Consider the following 19308-nt stretch of genomic DNA (forward strand, 5'->3'; position numbering starts at 1 on the left):
GTACATTTCTATTAGTGTCAATTAAAGTCATTTGTTACAGGTGAATCTATAACTTATTTCTTAAATCCTTTTTGTTATGTTATCATTACAATTATAATACAATATTTAATTATATTACTTTACATATCTACATAGCTATATATACATTTATCCTTATTTCCATTTTCCGTTGTTGTTTGTTTAATCAGTTTCACTAGACATCTTTACTTCCTTTTTATACAACCATTTGTACCATATATTCCCAATTGTAAAAAACTCCTCCTCTTCCTTATTTTTTAGTAATATGGTTAGTCTAACCATTTCTGCACATTGGTGGATTTTATTAGTTACTGCCAGGTCCATGGGTATCATTGTTGATTTCCAGTTTTGGGCAAAGATTATCCTTGCCGCTGTAATGATATGTGATATCAGAAGCTGGTGTTTTTTGCTCCATGTCGGTTCTGTCATTCCAAGTAGAAAGGTCTCTGGGTTGAATTTAATCTTTCGTTTTGTCATCTCTTCTAACCACGTCTGTATCTTAGACCAGTATTTTTGGGCTTTAGGACACGTCCACCACATGTGAAAATACGTTCCCTGGCTAAAGTTACACTTCCAACATTTGGGTGACATATTAGGGAACATCCTACCAAGCAAGTCTTGCTGGTGGGAGGTGCCAGCGATAGAACATTTTATAAATATTTTCTTTATATGAGACTGACACATTCTAGTCTTTTCTAATGGGGGAGAGTGACCAAGCTCCCTGATTATTTCAGTTGCTCTCTCCTGTTTGCTCTTCTGTGGTATTATATCATTTTTCAGTTAGATTACAACTTTATATTGTATTCTACATGCAGACATACAAATATGTATAAGGATGGCAGTGTTGGCAGTTTCATATTTAATTCCTTTTTGTAATGATCTGTGGCACAGAATTTGCTTTTCTCCCATCTGCTGCACATTGAGTCTATGTCGTTTTTTAAATTTGGCAAATTTGCAATATGTGGACTTCCATATCCCAGAATTCCCCAATCGGCATGAAAGTTGAAGACCACATATCTTAAAGTTGCCAAGTTTGAAAAACACTGGTCTACATTGACTCCAAGATCTTTTATCTGGTTAATTACAGATGTCTCGGACCCTATCAGTATATATGTAAAATTAAGGATCTCTGCCTATTGCTGTACTCTTTTCTTTGTTTAACAGGGGAAAAAGAGTAGTATAAATTGGGAAACTCAGAAGTAGCAAATAATTCCAATTTTCATGGGTCAGCTGTCTATTTTGCATTTGAGAGCTCTAGGCCTTTGAATGCTATCTTTGTACACGCACAAAAAAGTGATGTGTATGCTGATTGGAATTTGTTATTTATTCCTTCCTGGCACGGACACTGTTTTGATGGCCGTGGGCAAGACCCTATCATGACCACTGATGAACTTGTGGTTATATGGTGTGCAGTTGCTGGGAGATCCACCATTGCTACACCCACTGTGTATTGTTGTGGAGTGATAGGCGCATTGATAGACAATCATAATTCACTGTTCTCACTTAGCATAGGCTTAGAAGCTGTTTTGAATACTTGCTCTCTGGAGTTCTTGATTTGTCCAACTATTTAGCTAGAGAAGGCATTTATAATGGGTGAAAAACAGAAGTCGGGACAGCTTCCCATGACTGCTAGCTTAATGGCGGCAGCAAGCCAGCTGGATAGAGGGATCTACTTCTTTTTTGAATTAAGGCAACCAGGAATGGTGGGAAGCTGTGTCTTGCAACACAGTACAAATTGTTTGGCGCACCACTCTATGCAATGACCTTCCCTAATCTAAATGGGTATGATATGTATGTAGTCCAGCTCATGTCAGGACAACCAGTAAGCAAAATGAAGGGGATACTCAGATCTTGAGTGAGAATCCAAAAATGTTGTGAAACTTCAGCATTCTTTGTAAGATTTCATATGGACAAAGCCTTTCTCTCCAACTAAACATCCTCTTTTTGTAAAGATTATCTTGGAAAAAATTGCCTACGGCTACTGTTCAAATTCAGCTTGCTTTGAAAAGCCTTAAAAGAAGACATTGGCATAAATTATATAATCTTTTGATATATCCTTAATCCAGCCTGCCACAAACTTAGGCAAAAGACTTATTGTCCCATTACCTCATCCTAAGAATATGAGAGGAACTAACACTAAGTTAGACCAAGGGCGTATTTGGTCCAGCCTCCTGCTTCTTCAGTAGCTAGTCAGAGGAGAGACCAGCAAGCAGAACAATAAAAGCCCTCTCTTAAATTTTGCTTTTAAAAAATGCCAAAAAACACAAGACATCATGATTAGCCATTGACAATTGCATTTTCTGTTAATTTTCTAATTCCCTTTCAAATCCAACTGTACTAATGACTCATTATTTACTAACACGTTTGTTACAGTGCCATTCCTTTCAGTTGAGATTTGAACCTAGGACTTTCTTTGTACAAGGCATATACTCTGCTGCTGTGCCACAAGAGCACTTGAGCCTTATTCAGAACTCTGGGTGAGAGTGAGAGAGTGAAAAGCTTTTTCTTGAGCCTTTGAACGCCAGAGGAATTCACCAAATCTAAGGAAGCTAGAAGTGATCTCTTTCACAGCTTGGCAAATCATCAAAGATATCTTCCCACACCACCAGTCCTTTCCCTGAGGAAGTTCACTGGATGCAACCAGTTTGAAAATTGGAATGGTTCTGCATATCCAGGCTATTTTATCATAAAAGAACAGCGTGATTGCAACCCGCAAGTTTCATAAGATGCTTCCAGTCCTTTGGGGCTTGTGTGCATTTTTCCAGTTACTGTGGCATGCAGGGATTGCTGGCGCTTTTTGCTCGGCTAGAGAAAAGGCAGTCATGATGAAGATTGAAAAAGCAGTAAAATGATGCACTGAGTGCATTATGTTTTGATGTAAAAATATAAATGAAGTACAATTCAAATTGATTAGGCAATGTGCTTTGGGAATTTTTGGTTAAGGATCTTACATGTGTTGCTTTTTCAGGTTCTTGTTCTATGCTGTTTTTCCTCCCTCTTTTTACGTGAGCCAGTTTCCTTTTCACATACCTGCACTGGGACCAGTTTGAACCCCTCAGCTTTCCCCCAATAACTGTGGACGAGTGCAGAGGGACACCTGCTTCAATCTCTGTTTGCTTATAGGTTCTAGTTCTTCTAATATCTTACTTATGTATGTGATGTATGGTGTTTCTCACCAACTGACCTATTTCTCTTGCTGGGACAGGATAGCAGCATTCCTATTATTCCTAATATTATTAATATTATTCCTAATATTCTGTGGCATAGTGGTTAGAGTGCAGTACTGCAAGCTACTCCTATTGCAATTTGGCAGATCAAATCCCACCAGGCTCAAGGTTGACTCAGCCTTCCATCCTTCCGAGGTGGGTAAAATGAGGACCACAATTGTTGGGGGCAATATGCTGACTCTGTAAACCGCTTAGAGAGGGCTGTAAAGCACCATAAAGTGGTATATAAGTCTAAGTGCTATTGTTATTCCTCCTCCCCAGGAGACACATGGTCCCAGAAGTGTGTATACTTGCCCCTACACACCTTCAACATGCTACTGAAACTCATCAGACTGAGCTGTACTGCCAGATGGATAGAAATCCTTTCTGGAGCTTGTAAATGCTCTGGCTTCATAGAATTTCTAGAAACGTTCTTGCAGTTGTAAATATTCTAAGTTAATTTGTACAATCAAGGGTACTGATCTAGTCTTTTATTGCATTTGTTTCTGCTAGGCTGGAACTTAGTCATTCATGAGTACATTTTATGTAATCTCATTATGTTGCAATGAAGAAGTAAAGGGACAGAAAAATGGGGAAACTATTGGTTTTAGAGTGATGACTTAGTGTTGCTTGTACAGTTCAGGACCACCATGGTAATGTGTATAATTTGATAAAACTTTATTTTTATAATTAGTAATATTGGTTTGATTTGACAGCTTCTAATGATTTATTCTAATGAAAAAATATGTTTTTGAATATAGTATTTCTTGTCAGATGGTTGAATTCATGGCACTATTATTCCAATAAATTGTTGAGACTATTAAATTTATGAAAATGGGCAAAACAGCTACTTGCATATAGGCCACCCAATTCAAAAGATTTGTCGGTTATAGATTAGAAACTCAGATAAAGTAAATCATTGGTTGTTAGATGTGGAAAAATTCTTCAATTTGTGGAACATGGTGTTTTGATGTGGTACTGTAAAAAATTTCTTCTATTTTTAATCAACTTAATTAAACTGTGATACTTCATCCATTTTTAGTGTTTACAAATTGAGTAATTTCTTCATCTTTTTAGGCCCCTCCTGGAACTTGACAGCAACATCTTTTATTTCCTCTCATATTTAATTTGATATTGAAACCATTTACCAGTTTTACTGTACTGTACAGTCAACAGAGACTTTGCATAGTGTTGTGGTCAGAAAAAAATATTTGTCTCGAAATGTTTATCTTGAGACTGATTGAAGTTTCTCTTCAGATTCAAAGCCCCTGTTTCCTTTTCCTAACTCTTGAATGTTTCCTCAACTGTCTGAAATAGGATTTGGGAACAGGGTGGGGGCGGAGGAAGCAGGATTGAATGGAATTTGCAAACATAGTAGAGATATCACTAGCAAATTCTGCCAGTTTTAAGACAATTAGATGTACAGTGTTTTGAGGTTTGGATTTTTCACAATTGAGAAAAAGGAATTTATCTTCCAGGATAGTTGCCACTACAAATTATACCCGCAACTAAAAACAAATAATGTATTGGTGTATCCCCTATCCCCAAAACTCCTGCTCTCTTAGCAGTTTAAAAGCATACAACTGAGAGTATATAAATAGGTACTACTTTGGTGGAAGGCAATAGCGTTCCATGTGGGTTGGCGTTTAGTCATGCTGGCCACATGACCAAAGAAATGACGTTGTACAATGCTGGCTCCCTTGGCTAAGAAATGGAGATAAGCCTTCACTCAAATGGAGAAATGACTGGACAGGTGAAACCTTTGCTTTACCTTTTACCTACTCCCAAACTATTGTTATATGCAATTGATGCAGATTCAATTCATCACCATATCAAAGTAATGAACTAAGATCCCTTTGCAAATTGCAAAAACCCATCATAATAATTTGCACAATCTTTTTTTTTTTTTTCAGGAGATGATTTCTCATTAATACAGCAAGAAATCTATATGGTTAAAGAATGCAAGCACTGTAACATAGTAGCATACTTCGGAAGCTATCTCAGGTAAGACCTCTTGCGTTTTATCTTGACCTAAATTATTTTCCATGACAACTTCCTGGAGGTAGCCAAATTCATCTGGAAATATACCTGGAAACTGTATAGTATTGAGAGTTAGCTCTCTATTGCAAAATGCAGTTTACTAAAGCTTGATTGCTAGGTGTGGAAGCTTTTCTTTGTCTAGGATGACATAACACTGAACTATTCCACTGAACTTAAAAGTGATCTGTTTTCCAGTTCACTGGAATGCGGCATTTCATTAAAATTCATCCTTCACTAGAGTTGATCTCATTTCACGCACACATTTGTAGGGCATCTGATAATTGAAAAGCCCGTCTGCCCTTAGCTTTAAGGGTAGGTGAGAAATAACAGCATATCACATTTAAAAGCTGCTCAATTGCTGTTGTTTTGTAAATGGAAATTCTTGTGGCCCACAGTCTGAAGAATAAATTGAATGATAGCTGCATGTTGTTCAGTTTGGATTATTTTAGGATATTGATTCTGATCATTTTTGCTTTATTTTTTTTAGCCATGAGAAGCTATGGATTTGTATGGAATACTGTGGAGGAGGGTCCCTTCAAGACATTTATCATGGTATCCGAGGATTTTATTTATTGTGTTAACTTTTATTGCATCCCTCTTCTTCCCTATTTTCCTCCATTTTGTATTCATGATAATTTTACTGTAAAAAAATATAACAATGTTATTTCCTATTGATCATGAAAGTGGTTGCCTATTATCAAGCTCCTCTGGTGAGAAGAGGTTTGCTAAACCAGTGTTTCTCAATCTTGGCAAATTTAAGACACGGGGCACTTCAACTTCCAGAAGTCCCCAGCCAGTTCTTCTTCATGAAAGCAGTCCGTTTAAATTTGTTGGATACAAGAAATAAGCAAAGGGGATGTTATGACAGCTGTATATGCATCCAAATTCATGTGGCATGCCACTGTGAAAATTTGAGTGCCATGCTTGGATGAATTTGTGGCCTGATCTTTTGTATTTTTTATTTCTTGGTGCATCACATCCATTTCAGCAATATGGGGTTGGTTCTTTGGCTTGTTTGATGCTTTAGTTAGACTTAATTTAATCAAGAATTTGCTGCTGCATATTTCAGCATTTGTAAATTTGCTTTTCCTTTCAGTAACCGGCCCTCTGTCAGAGTTACAGATTGCGTATGTTTGCAGAGAGACATTGCAGGTAATGAATTGCCTCAGGTCACCAAGTCACTTCTTCGGACTGGGCTGTGATTTAAACTGGGGTGGGGGAGTACAGTTCATACTCCAGTCAGCTATTGCTCTGTGTTTATTGAAAGCAAAACAGAAATTTTGCACATGTCAATTAAAGTATCTCTATGCATCTCAAAGCAAATAGTAGCTTCTAAAGTGATACCTTAAATCAATTCCGTAACCGCTGCTACCTCTTAATTTTCATGTGAAACAGTGAAATGAGGGAACAACAACATGGATAAAGTCGTAAGAACGAGGATAACACTTAATATTACCGTGTTTCTGCATAGTGTGGTTTCAGTTTCTAGAAATCCCAGTTCAAAAAATGTTCCTCTGAAAAGAATGAGAAAATGTTATGGTTGAAATCATGTTACCATAGAGAGGCAGAGAGGCAGGACAGTTAGAGGTACATTAAGAACTAGGAGGTACCTTTGGGAAAGGGAAGCCCTTGGGAAGCTCAGCGTAGGCCGGGCAGAAGCATCTCCCTGTCAGGAGCTGAAAATCCTGCTTGGATTTTGTCAGGGAGCATGTTCAGGCCCTGGGTGGAGAAACACATAGGCCCTATGCCAGGCCTCACGGGGTTTTCCCCAGCCCCACGAGCACGTTAACAGTTCTAACCTGGGATTCTGTCCATTTAACAATCTGCAAGATTGCTTAAAAACCACAACTGGGAATGCTGAGATTGTGGTTGTTGAATGAAATGGTCACATGATGTCTTGCTTAGTGACCGTTTCACTCAACAACTGAGTTTCCAATCCCAACTGTAATGGTTAGACAAGGACTGCCTGTACCTCAATTGTGTTAGGACTACATTTGACACGGAGTTTTGGCACTTAGTGTAACAATATTCAGAACTTATTGTAACAAGTTATCTGCAACAAATATGCAGCTGGAGTTTTTATGTTACCATATAGACATTTCTTATGGTAGTAATTAATGGATAGCAACCACTTACTCATAAACACTTGGACTGAACAATTTCTTCCTGCCCAAGAATGTCTAATGGCTAATGTCCAAATAATCATACTGTGCCACATTTTTCTACAGCCATTTTCTAAGCAAATACATTTCAATTATTTTTATTTTGGGGCCAGTCTTATTATTGCAGTTGTTCTCAACATCAAATTCCTTTCTTTGTTATCAAAAGCATTGCATATTTTATTAATACCAATTTAAGAGTAAGCCTTTTCCTTGAGTTTCTTGAGTAGCCTTTGCCAGTAATCTTTACGGTTATTTAGTTTGTTTTTTCCCTTTATCAAACCAATTAATCTGTGGAAAGACTTGTCTTCAGAATTTATGGGTGCTCCATCACTGGAAATTTTAGAAAGAGTTCGGACAGCCATTTGTCTGGAATGGTATAGGGGCTTCTACTTGAGCAGGGGATTGGACTAGATGACCTCCAAAGTCCATCCAACTCTGTAATTCTGCATTCTGTAAGCCTGCTGCCTTCTACATATGTTGAAAAATAGTTTCAGCACACCCAACCAGTAGGGACAATGAGCATATTATTGGGGATGGTAACAATTATAATAGCACCATTATCTGAAGGCATGAAATTACAATTTATCCCTAAAGTTGTTAGATACTTAAAATTCATACTTTAGATTTTATTCTAAGTTGCTAGGAGATTTGACAATAGACATATTTAAATCATTACCCTGCCTTATTGTACAGATAGTTTAGATATTGTTTAATTCTAATAGAAATTATATCCTTAGACTAACTGTTTCTTTTTATGATTTCTTTTTCAGGGACTTGCTTATTTGCACATGAAAGGCAAGATGCATCGGGACATTAAGGTATGTGACTCTAAGAAAAATATTTAGCTTGTGGCCCAGTAGTACGAGATCTGTGATTCAAATCTTGGAGAACATGCCCAGTATGCTTTACTATTGGTCCTATAGATTGATAGGAGTTGTAGTTTATCAACACCTAGATAGCTACCATTTCTCTATATTTACTCTAAACTAGTTTCTTCAGGATAGTAAATAACCTATACTTTTTGAAAACCTTTTGTATTTTAGGGTGCAAATATTCTATTGACTGACCATGGAGACATCAAGCTAGGTGGGTGTCATTATTTTTTTTCCTTCCATTCAGTCATGTCTGATTGTTAGAGATTACCTGGACATGTTCCTATAGTTTTCTTGACAAGGTTTTTCAAAAGTGGTTTCCCATTGCCTCCTTTCTAGGGCTGGAAGGAGACTGACCCAAGGTCAGTTCACTAGAACTCCCAGTTTCCCAATTCTTAACCACTACACCAAAGTGGATCTCATATAGCTTTCCATAATATAATAATTATTTCATAGTTCATGAAATAATACAATTTCATAATGGCTTCCATAATTTTTTATCGTATACTACATATAGAGTTGAATTGCAACTCTACATTTTTTACTATGTCTCTTAAAACTCTTGACCATTGGCCATATCAGATTATAAGAGATATAATTCAAGTGTTTAGAGAACACCAATTTGGCTACTGCCTATGACATCTTCAAAACAACCCTTCTCTAGCCTTAAAATGGCAGTCCCACAATCCTATTAAAGATTTCATTTTTTTAAAGAACTTACCGGTAGTTAATTAGAGAAAAGGAGGAAGGTGAATTGTGTAAGTCTGTCTTACACAAGATAAGGAGGAGCAACAAGGCTGCTGAACAATCTGACCATTTTATGATAGAGTATACAACTGTCTTGCAAACAGGAAAATCTTATGTTTCTAGAGTTTCTCTTGAAATATTATAATCATCATCTAGAGAAAAAATAATGTTTAATCAACAAAAATGGCTTACAGTTTAAAAATATAAAATCTACAATCCTTAAAAACAATATTGGTAAACAAGTAGACCATTGCAATAAAAACAATGAAATATAACAAATTGAAGTCTTCAGGGCATAATAAATACAACTTCAAATACAATAGCAGGAAGATAAAAGCCTCTTAAAAAGCAACAATGGTTAAATCTAGCCAAATATAGAGCACAGTAAAAACTCTGACTGGTTTTAATCATTGGTTCAGTAATTTTCTTCTTTACCTTAATGAAGAATGCATTTTAGAACTCATATATGAGATAACGGGGGTTATAAAGTTTTAAAGAAAATCTGATTTCTATTTGTAAGTCTGTAGAATTGTATTGGGGCTGACTTTTGGGAAATTATTGTTTCATTATAGTTCCTTAATCTTAAGAATGTTTATTTCCTTAAAAGAAGATGGCAGATCTCCATTTCATGTATTAGCTGAACTGCCTAAGTTTATATCTCTTGGTCACAGATGCACAGGAGTAGGTTTTTGTTATTTAGTAGTAAAAGAAAATGTATATATTTGAATATATTCAGAATCACCCTTTTTATTACTTCATAAATGCCATGAATCTTGGTAATGAATGCTGGTCATAAAGGGAAATCCTAGAACATTGGTTCAGGTCTACAATTTATCATATATGTTCTTCTTTCCATTTTACAAGACAGAACAAAATAACCAGGTAATGTTACCCATCTGATGGAGGATAAATTTAAGTCAAGATCTGCCACACTGGTTTATAATTGGGGCAATTGCCAGCCAAATAGTGTGGTGGGAAGGCTTTGATGGATGATTATGTGCTGTTAAGTGGGTATTGATTCTCAGTAGCCACATAATCTTTTTCCAATGCCAAGGCTTTATCTCACAACAGTCTGAATTCAAGCTCCAAAATGTTTGTAGTGATAATGGAAAACTGAATATGAGATATTATGCTGTTCTGGAAGCAAGATGAGAGAAATTTAGCTGTATTCCATGTATATCTAAGGCTTAAGAATTGTAAGGCATTGGGACTGAGTGTTATTTTTCTTTGAGCTCACAAATATGCTTAATACTTGTTTACTAGGCAATGCACCAAGTTGTGGCAAAATGTGGCAGGTGCTTATATGGGCTTTAGGCCAAACTAACCAGAAGGCACTGCACTGTGGTAGCAGAACTTGCTTTGATTTTGCTATGTCTTATACTAAATGTCTGTAACTCTAGTTCCATTCATTTACTTACTAAGATTGATTTGTGTAGCAGAATCAGGAAGTAAACTTCTTATTCTTGACACAAGTTCTAGATGAACTCTTAAATATTATTTACTTACCTGAAGCATCTGGCATTCATATACCCCTGATGAGAACAAAGATCTAAATATTTTCTTGGATATATGCATGAAAAGGAGGGCAACTTCTAAAAATGTCTTCAATGTTTTCCTTCTGCAGCTGACTTTGGCGTAGCAGCAAAAATAACAGCCACTATTGCAAAGAGGAAGTCATTTATTGGCACCCCTTACTGGTAATAAATTCTTTGGGATTATTTAAACTGGGGCCACTGACCTTGAACCAGGGTTTCCTGACTGTGCTATAAAGAATCTGAAATAGAATTGTTCAGCTAAGGTTACACTATGTTGAAAATAGCAGTTTGTAGACTATTATATCCTTCTACTTCATTGTTGGATAGACAGTCTCTATGTAAAATATCTTCTGCTAAGCATAGCTTTGGGTCCACCAAAAGTTTCTTGTCAAGCAAGAAGAGTAACATGGAAACAGGAACATATTGCCTTCAAGTGCAATAATTTCCATGATCCAGGAAATATGTTTTGCTGTAGCGGATATCTATGAATATGAAGAAACAGCTAAAAATGAATTTTGGGATACAAACATTGATGTATATGTTTATAGTAAATCTAACGACCAAGTTGTAATACTGTTTTATGAAATTCAGTTGCTCTAAATGTGAGAATTCTATCTTACTTAAACAAGTATACATACAGTATATAAATCTGATAAATAAATCTCGTAGTCTTCATGATAACACAAGTTTTTATTTATGGAAAAGCTGATCTTGTGTGCTTTTGAATGGGCCAGATTGTCATTTCTTGAAACTTGAGATTGTCTTCAGATTAATGTCTGTCAAAACTTTCTGTACATTCCTCAAGTTCTATGAGTGTTAAATCAGTATAAATAGCATTAAGTTCAGGCCTGAACAGCTTGTGACCCATGAAGTAAAAAGATGCCTCACAGCAGCTCACTTGGAACTTGAGAAACCTGCTTTTAGCTGGCTGGATTTACAAAACTATAGGGACAATACAATGGCAAACCAAGATGCAGGGCAGGTTCATTTGGCTTTGATGGGTGGTAAAAAAAAATGTAGGCTGTTTTATATGTATCAGATTGCATATACTCATAATGTGCTGCCCAGTGAATCTAGGGTGTTAGACAAGGATTGACCTGTTCTTGTGGTCTAATTGATAGTATTATTTATCTTCTTAAGGATGGCTCCAGAAGTGGCAGCTGTAGAAAAGAATGGCGGCTACAACCAACTCTGTGACATCTGGGCTGTGGGCATAACAGCAATTGAGCTTGGAGAGTTGCAACCACCCATGTTTGATCTTCACCCCATGAGGTCTGCTCTTAAGACAGGGCCCTCTCCATTGTACCTGTGCAAGAGTTAAAGAAAGGGAAGAGGATTACCGTACCAGAAAAAATGTATTTTCTAAACTTGCCTACTTCTCGTTTTCAGGGCTCTCTTTCTAATGTCCAAAAGTAACTTTCAACCTCCAAAGCTAAAAGAAAAAACAAAATGGTAAGTCTTGAGTGATGTGCCTTTTTTGTGAGTGGGCTAGCAGAAAATTGAGATAGGTTAAAATACCAAGAAAAATCCATTAGATCTGTGTTAACTACCAATTTTATAAAAATTACAGCTTTCGTTTGCTTTACAGGTCATCAACATTCCATAATTTTGTCAAAGTAGCACTTACAAAAAATCCAAAGAAGAGGCCAACTGCTGACAGACTTCTGACAGTAAGTATATTTCTTTTTCTTTGGGGGATGGGGCCTACATGAAAGTCTCATCACGACTAATGGAACAAACATTCAAGCTTTCAGAAGATCAAGAGGCCCTCTGTTTTTGAAAAGGCTGTAAAATGTAACTATTAAAAAATGTCAGGCATGCAGAAGTCTCTTGTTTTTATAACAAATACTTTTGAGTTAAGACCGGGTTATATGTCGAGCCTGCTACCTAAAATGGGCTTTTAACATGCAATATTGATGAAATTAGATTTTTTTTTTTTTTTGGTAACAAAGAAAATTGCCTGGAATCACAGAAAGAAGCAAACTTCTTACATAAAAGGGGACATTATGTTAATTAGAATTATACGAAGGTCACTTTTTTGAAGACAGCAAAGTCCACATTTTGGGCAGAGAGGACCACTGGTTTGGAACAGGGGTCAAAGAGTCCATCTACATTAAGATTTAACAGCCCTCTCTCAACAAAGGGGGAGAGGTATGACATCATCTATCTCCTGTTTACAACACAATCCTTTCAGCAGTTCCAAAAAGGTTCCACCTATTTGCACTATTCAGGTGATCTTGAGGACACAGATAAACTTCCAAGTGGCCTCAACAACTTTCAGAAAGCGTGCAAACAACCTGATGACTGCAAGGAATATAAATCCTCCCATCCTCTTATCATTCAGTCAGAAATGAAGAAGCTTTTTCGTTGAGAAGCGAAATGTCTTCAAGGAAAAGCAAAGTCAAGTTGCCTTTTGAAAAAAGTGTGTGTGTAAAAATCCATGCTTTAACTTGCATTGCAAATATTTTAGATCTGGCCTCTTACGCTAATATTTTTTTTAGCATAGCTTTGTTGGGCAGCCTGGACTTTCTCGTTCTCTGGCTGTTGAGCTCTTGGACAAAGTGAACAATCCTGATAACCACCCCCACTATACTGAGACAGATGATGATGATTTTGAGGTGAGCTCTTCTTCCTAGCAATTTCCTTATCTTATTTTGGATGAAATAGTAAAGCTGTGTGTCAGTTAGGCCAGAGTTCCCCAACCTTTCTGTGTTGGCGGCCCAGGGGGGAGGGGCAGGTACCTTTAAGTGTGCATGCACACGCATGGAGCTGGGTACGCAGTGCAAACTGGGCTGTGACTGCCCGTGTGACACTCATGGCAACACTAGCATCCATGTGACACTCGCAATGATGCTAGCGTGAGTGGAGGGGTGCGCACATGCACATGCACTCGGATTGGCCAGCCACTCAAGCGGCACGGCCCAGTAGTGGCTCACAGCCCACAGGTTGAGGACCCCTGAGCTAGGCAGTTTCATTCTCAGGGATTGATGAGTACACCCAGACAAGAAATGCTCTCATGGCTATTAGAACATGCTCTTTGTGGATCTGTCCCTGAAGATGATTTGAAGATTTGAACTGGCACAGAAAGTTACTGTTTATAAGCAGTCTTCAACTTACAACCACAATTGGAACTCGAATCTTGAGTGAAGTGGTCATCATGTCCTCACCGGGTTGCTGCAATAGCTGTAACCTCAGGCACAAGTTGGAGTCACTTCAGCCCTGTTTTAATTTCAAATGGTCACTGAACAAATGGTAGTAAGCCAAAGGCTTCCTGTAGTTGCTTAGAAGAGTATATAAATGATAGATTCTTGAATGTTTTACCATGTAATATTATTAATTAATATAAATTAGAGATTTATTGAAAATCTCTAATATGAAATTATCCAGTCCTAATGCTTATTTGACTTTTTTTTAAAAAGTCTTATTTTTGTCCTGTCCCTTGTCCTGTTTTAAATCCCTAGTCAATCAGCCAACTTCTGTAGTTTCTTTAAAAATGTAAATGTTGCTTTACATCCATTATATAAATTAGCATCAAACTATTACAGACAGTGAAATGTCTTAAATCGGAAATCTTCTTTAAAGTTTTTATTTTAAAAATATTTATTTATGGTTTTTTTTAATTTTAAAAAATAAAATTATTATGTAAAGCTTCATAAGGTCAGGAACTTGAATGAACTCTTGGAAACTTGGTACAAACCACAGGTAGAAAAAAAAAAAATCCCAGCTGCAAAAACATGTGAGTGTTGTGGTTGTGCAGGAAATTCTCTTTAAGTTCAAGAGGCTCTCTGAATGTCTGCTTTTCTGAATCCTCTAGCCACACCCTATTATTCGCCACACGATTCGCTCTACCAACAGAAATGTCAGAGCCGAAAGGACAGCATCTGAAATAAATTGTGAGTTTCTAATATGTTTTAAAAGTCTTCACCCTGTCATGTACTAAATCAGATAGAAATGTTTATCTTTGAAGTAGTCTTTCCCACTAGATTGGATCATCTACAACTCTCAAGTATCCTTGGAGAAGGGTGTTCTGAGGAATGGAATAAAATATCCTGAACACTTAGACACTGAATTGAGGGTATTTCCTTGGGCTGTTGTCCAGGACCTCCAAGGAAAAAAAAATAGGGAAAAGATTCTGTCCCCCAACTGGTGCTGAACTTCCTTAATCATCCTGGCTTTCTGTTGAGCAAAATCTTGGAAAAATAGGCTGAACCACATGTGTTCACAGTGAATTCATTTATGCTTAGTTTGTCTAGCAGAAAGTAGAAGCAGGCTTCATGCAACAGGAACAACCCCTTGCTCTGTGTTTTGACCAAATATACTTTTAGCCCAGAAAATTGGTATTTTGACATTTGCAAAAAAGAAAAAAAAACCCTGTTATTAAAATCCACAATCATTTAACCATCCACATGTAAGTATTCTTTATGAGTGCATAAGGTGTATGCACAGAGATGCACTTTTAAGTCTTGATGTGTGGTGCTGCCTGGATAATTCCATGCCATTTTTTGGCAATATTTCCAGTAGAGTTTTGCCACTGCTTCTTTCTGACCAGCCTCAAATCATCTGTTTAGCTTCATACCTAAGGGAGGGCTGGAACTCACCAAACCGATTTATTATTCTGCTACATACTGTTCCATATTAAAAAGAAGAAGAAGGAAAAAAATATCCTGGGAGAAGCCAACAAATCAATTAATATAAAATAATTTATATTTTAATGTGGAACAATATGTTCTAATTTCCTTAGTATTATCATATAAGGTACCTCATATTTTAATTATTATTTTAAAGGAGAGAGTTTCAATTAACAATATTGATATACTTGAGCTTTTGATAGGTTGGGTTCTTTTATAACTCTGTTTGGGTATGTATGTGTGCACACAAGCGCCTGAACTTTTTAAAACTATGGCAGGAGAATGTTATGTTTAAAATTGCAAATATACATGTTTTGTAGTTGACAAGTTGCAGTTTGAACCACCTTTAAGGAAAGAGACAGAAGCCCGGGATGAAATGGTATGACTTGACTATTTTTTTTTTCCTTTCCTCTCTCTGTAATTTTAATTTGCAGTAACTCATTTCTTTTTTTTTTAAAACAAATTTTATTCAATTTTTCACATAAAAACAAAAAGCTCTTTTTAGTGGACAACATATTTCTGGGTCATCACTTTTACATACAAATATGACAATAGTTATACATTCATATATGCATACTTAATTCTACTATTACCTTTTCCATTTCAAACTTTCCAAAAGGAAAGAAACAAGCAAATTAATCCTAGTCTCTTACATTCATCTCAATCAAAACATCTTTTCGTTCCATTTCAATTATTTCAAATATAATCCTTTAATATTTATTTTAAAAATAAAAGTAGCAATATATGTTTGCCTAATCAAAAAAAAGTTACCAATGTCTCTCCTTCCTTTTCATAGTCTGTAGTAGTTTATTAATTTAAGTAGTTCTTTAATCTGTCATATTTGCTTTCCATCACACATTTTTTCTATAGATTCTAGGTTAATACAAGTTTTAATATACATGCACACACAAAAGAGACAAGTATAGGTTTCCCCCCTTTTACTGCTTTCTGTGCAACATCTCAGTGGTTAAAATATACCTTTATTCTCTCATCTTAATTCCCAATAAACCATTATTTTTAAGTAGTTACAATAATAGTCATTACATCTTTTCATTTGGATTCCGCAGCATATTTCTCCCCCCCCCCCTTAATTTTATTTCTAATTTCAAAGGAAGTAAAAGGGAAAAAAATTGACAATTCAATTTCTGGTCACTGATATTAACCTCATTTTTAAACATCTTCACATCCATTTCAATTATTACAATTTCTTCAATAAACCTTAACTTTTCTTTTGGAAATAAAAATAAAGATATATATTCATCTAATAAAAGTTATCAGTATCTATCCCTTCTTTAATAATCTATATTACCCTATTTTCTAAGTATTTTTTTTAATTGTAAACATATTCTTGTTAGCCCTTGTAACCCTGCAGAATCCCCTTTTTAGTTCATCAACCATTATCTCTGAAAAAATGATTTTTTCCCCATCATTTTACTATTTCCATAGTTCTTTATTTCATGCACCTGTTTCTTACTGCCTCTCCTCCCCCTCTTTTTCCCATACCTTTTCTCATTCCAGTTTATATCCCTCTCTTTCTTGGTATCTTCCTTTCCCCTTTTCTGCTGGATCTTTCTATCTCTCCTAATTTCACAGGTATTCCCCTTTTTGATTACCTTCTTAAATGTAAACTTTTTAACCTTCCTTCTTTCCCCTCGTCTTTGTAGTGTTCTTTGTGTTAATTGTCTATTTAAGATGGCTTCTCCTTGAGTCAACTCCTCCTCCTCTAAAGTTCTTTCTTCTTGTTTTTCAATCGCCATTTCCATTTCTTCTAACACAGGGCAAAGTGATTCGCCTCTTTCCTGTAGTAGTTCTCTCATATTTTTAAGTTCCATTTTTAATTTGTGAAGAGATATCATCATTACACACTCTTATATTTTATAATCGTTGACGTCCACAAAAAACACTTTTACTTTCCTTCTTTCTTCTTCCAGTTTTCTGTTCTCAGTTGTTCCAGCCCAGGGTCTATACCAAAAACGTCAATCAATCCCACAATCAGTCTTTCCTTGCTTCTTTCTTTATTCTGGTTCAGCTTTCACTTTCTAAGATTCTTACTTTGTTTCAATCTTTCTTTAATGTTATATCCACACAAGTTCATACAGAAACAGGATGCTTTCCCTTTTGTTTGAGCTCAAGTTTTTGTCAGAAGATGGCACTCTCCGTTATACAAAGTCCTCACTTTTTTCCCCTATTTTTTTATTTAGGGTTTTTCAAACCTCAATATTCCAGTACAATCCAGTCTCCAACTTGTAAATTTTATTATTATTATTTTTTTTGACAATCTTAAGTTCAGCTTTATTTTATGCCTGTTTATTGCCGAAATATTTTAGTCCAATTTAACTAAGTCTTTAGTTCCGGCTTCTTCCTTTCCCGGTTTGAAGCCCCGCTTAGCTGTCAAAATTATTTTCTTATTTTTTTCCTGTCCCTTTGTATTTCCGCCGTTCACTTTTCTTTTCTTAAAAGTTCAATGTTACCTTAATCCCGGGGTACTTTTTGTTTAGTTGTTTCATCCAATTGTCCCGGTTCAGATGTTATCCACCTCTTTCTTCCCCCCTGCACAAATCTTAGTCCAGCTGAGTCCTCCTCTTCGGAGTGGCCATTTTAGACCACCGCTTCAGTCGTCTTCCTCTTTGGAGTGGCCATTTTAGACCACTGCTTCAGTCGTCTTCGGGGGGGGGGGGAGACCAAGCCCAGGAGGGGAGATGTGGCTCCCCTCAACCTGGCTTGCGTCTTCCCCTTACTCCACCGCCCCTCCAAGGCAGCTTCAGCCCTTAATCGCAATGATTGGGGCTGTCCGATGAAAGAGCACAAACCATAGCCGCGGACAGTCACAATCTACGGGCCATCAGTGAGGAGGGCTCAACCCGGAAGTCCTGCAGTAACTCATTTCTTGATTCTAATAAGTAGTGTGTCATATTGTCAGGGTTCCAAGTAATAAATCCATGGCAAGCAAGACTCCAAGGCAATTAAATTCCTCAAAGGATACTTTTATTGGAAATACCATATTGGGACCAACTAGACCTGGAAGAGACCTTGGAGGTCTTCTAGTCCAACCCCCTGCTCAAGCAGGAGACCCTATAGCAACAGCTATCCCATCAGTTCCCATTGCTGTTTTTACCTGAATCGCACTGGTCGTTAGGCAAGGACCTACCCCAATCCAAGCCATTCCTGGTTTATCTCTCCAGCTCTGAGATTCAGTAAGGTAAAGGATTGTATCTGCCTGCCTTTGAGCTTCCCACTCCTCTATCTCTCCTTTTTTTTTTTTTTTTTGCCATTGCAATAATGGAGTGGGGTGCAGTGGGTATGGCAAGATCAGGCAGTGGAGGCAGTTGATGGCCAGGGATAGAAGGCTGCCCAAAAAGCAGGTCTTGCCCCGGTGGGACTGAACGTTGTTGTTGTGAGACTGGTATGCTGCAGCAGCTGCAACTTCAAGGTCATAAGTCCCTTTTTTCAGTGCCATCGTAATTTCAAATGGCCGCTGAAAGAATGAACCTTAAGTGAGGACTACTGTATTTCAAAACTACTAGCCTCCACCACTACGGCAGCTGCTTTTGGCTATGTGAGGTCGAAGCCTGGTTCCTCCTCTAGATACCTACTATACTGTGCTACGCCTTGTCTTGCTTGAATTTTCCAGACCAGAACTAAACCAGTCCTGTGTCTTAATTTGGGAATTGTTTTGCCTTGGCTGTAAATGTGTCTATAAAGCTTCCATTTCAGTTGCAGCAGTGCTAATCTTTATTTTTGGAGGATTGGGTCCTCTTGGGAAGTCACTCATCTGTGGTTTTATGCATTGGCAGAGAATACCAGCCGGAGCACCCTTTGCTTCACATTGGAGCCCTTTCACTGATGGTGGAGGTTGTGCCAAGTAAGTTTTGCATGGCTTTGTCCTGAATAAATAGCGGGGATTTTCATGCTAATCTTACTTTTGAGAGCAAAGTGGGGGGGAGCAGATATTGGAGACTGTAGGAGACAATGCTCGGTATGAGTTCGAGAGGACTTCCAAGCTCAGTTTAACAAGAAGGGGAGCTCTTTGAGGAACATTTTCCTCCTTTGCTATTAACCCCCTATTAAACCTCCTGAAAATGGGAATAGTTTGCCATTCA

At 37.2% G+C, this 19308-nt stretch overlaps 1 protein-coding gene across 2 annotated transcripts in view; it reads left to right on the top strand.

Moving 5' to 3' along the window:
• MAP4K5 (mitogen-activated protein kinase kinase kinase kinase 5) overlaps positions 1-19308 on the top strand; it is a 109037-nt gene that overhangs the window by 57363 nt on the left and 32366 nt on the right. For both annotated transcript variants that reach the window (XM_087952444.1, XM_087952445.1), the window contains exons 4-16: positions 5138-5228; positions 5752-5816; positions 6361-6416; positions 8197-8244; positions 8470-8512; positions 10670-10742; positions 11721-11852; positions 11970-12032; positions 12169-12250; positions 13082-13198; positions 14395-14473; positions 15529-15587; positions 19003-19070. In XM_087952444.1, coding sequence (XP_087808570.1) covers positions 5138-5228; positions 5752-5816; positions 6361-6416; positions 8197-8244; positions 8470-8512; positions 10670-10742; positions 11721-11852; positions 11970-12032; positions 12169-12250; positions 13082-13198; positions 14395-14473; positions 15529-15587; positions 19003-19070 — 976 coding nt within the window. The remainder of the gene's footprint in view (positions 1-5137; positions 5229-5751; positions 5817-6360; positions 6417-8196; positions 8245-8469; positions 8513-10669; positions 10743-11720; positions 11853-11969; positions 12033-12168; positions 12251-13081; positions 13199-14394; positions 14474-15528; positions 15588-19002; positions 19071-19308) is intronic.

Source organism: Notechis scutatus, chromosome 1, assembly GCF_049901735.1.
Source record: "Notechis scutatus isolate UNSWTSFEM ecotype Mainland chromosome 1, rNotScu1.2, whole genome shotgun sequence".
Classification (NCBI taxonomy): Eukaryota; Metazoa; Chordata; class Lepidosauria; order Squamata; family Elapidae; genus Notechis; species Notechis scutatus.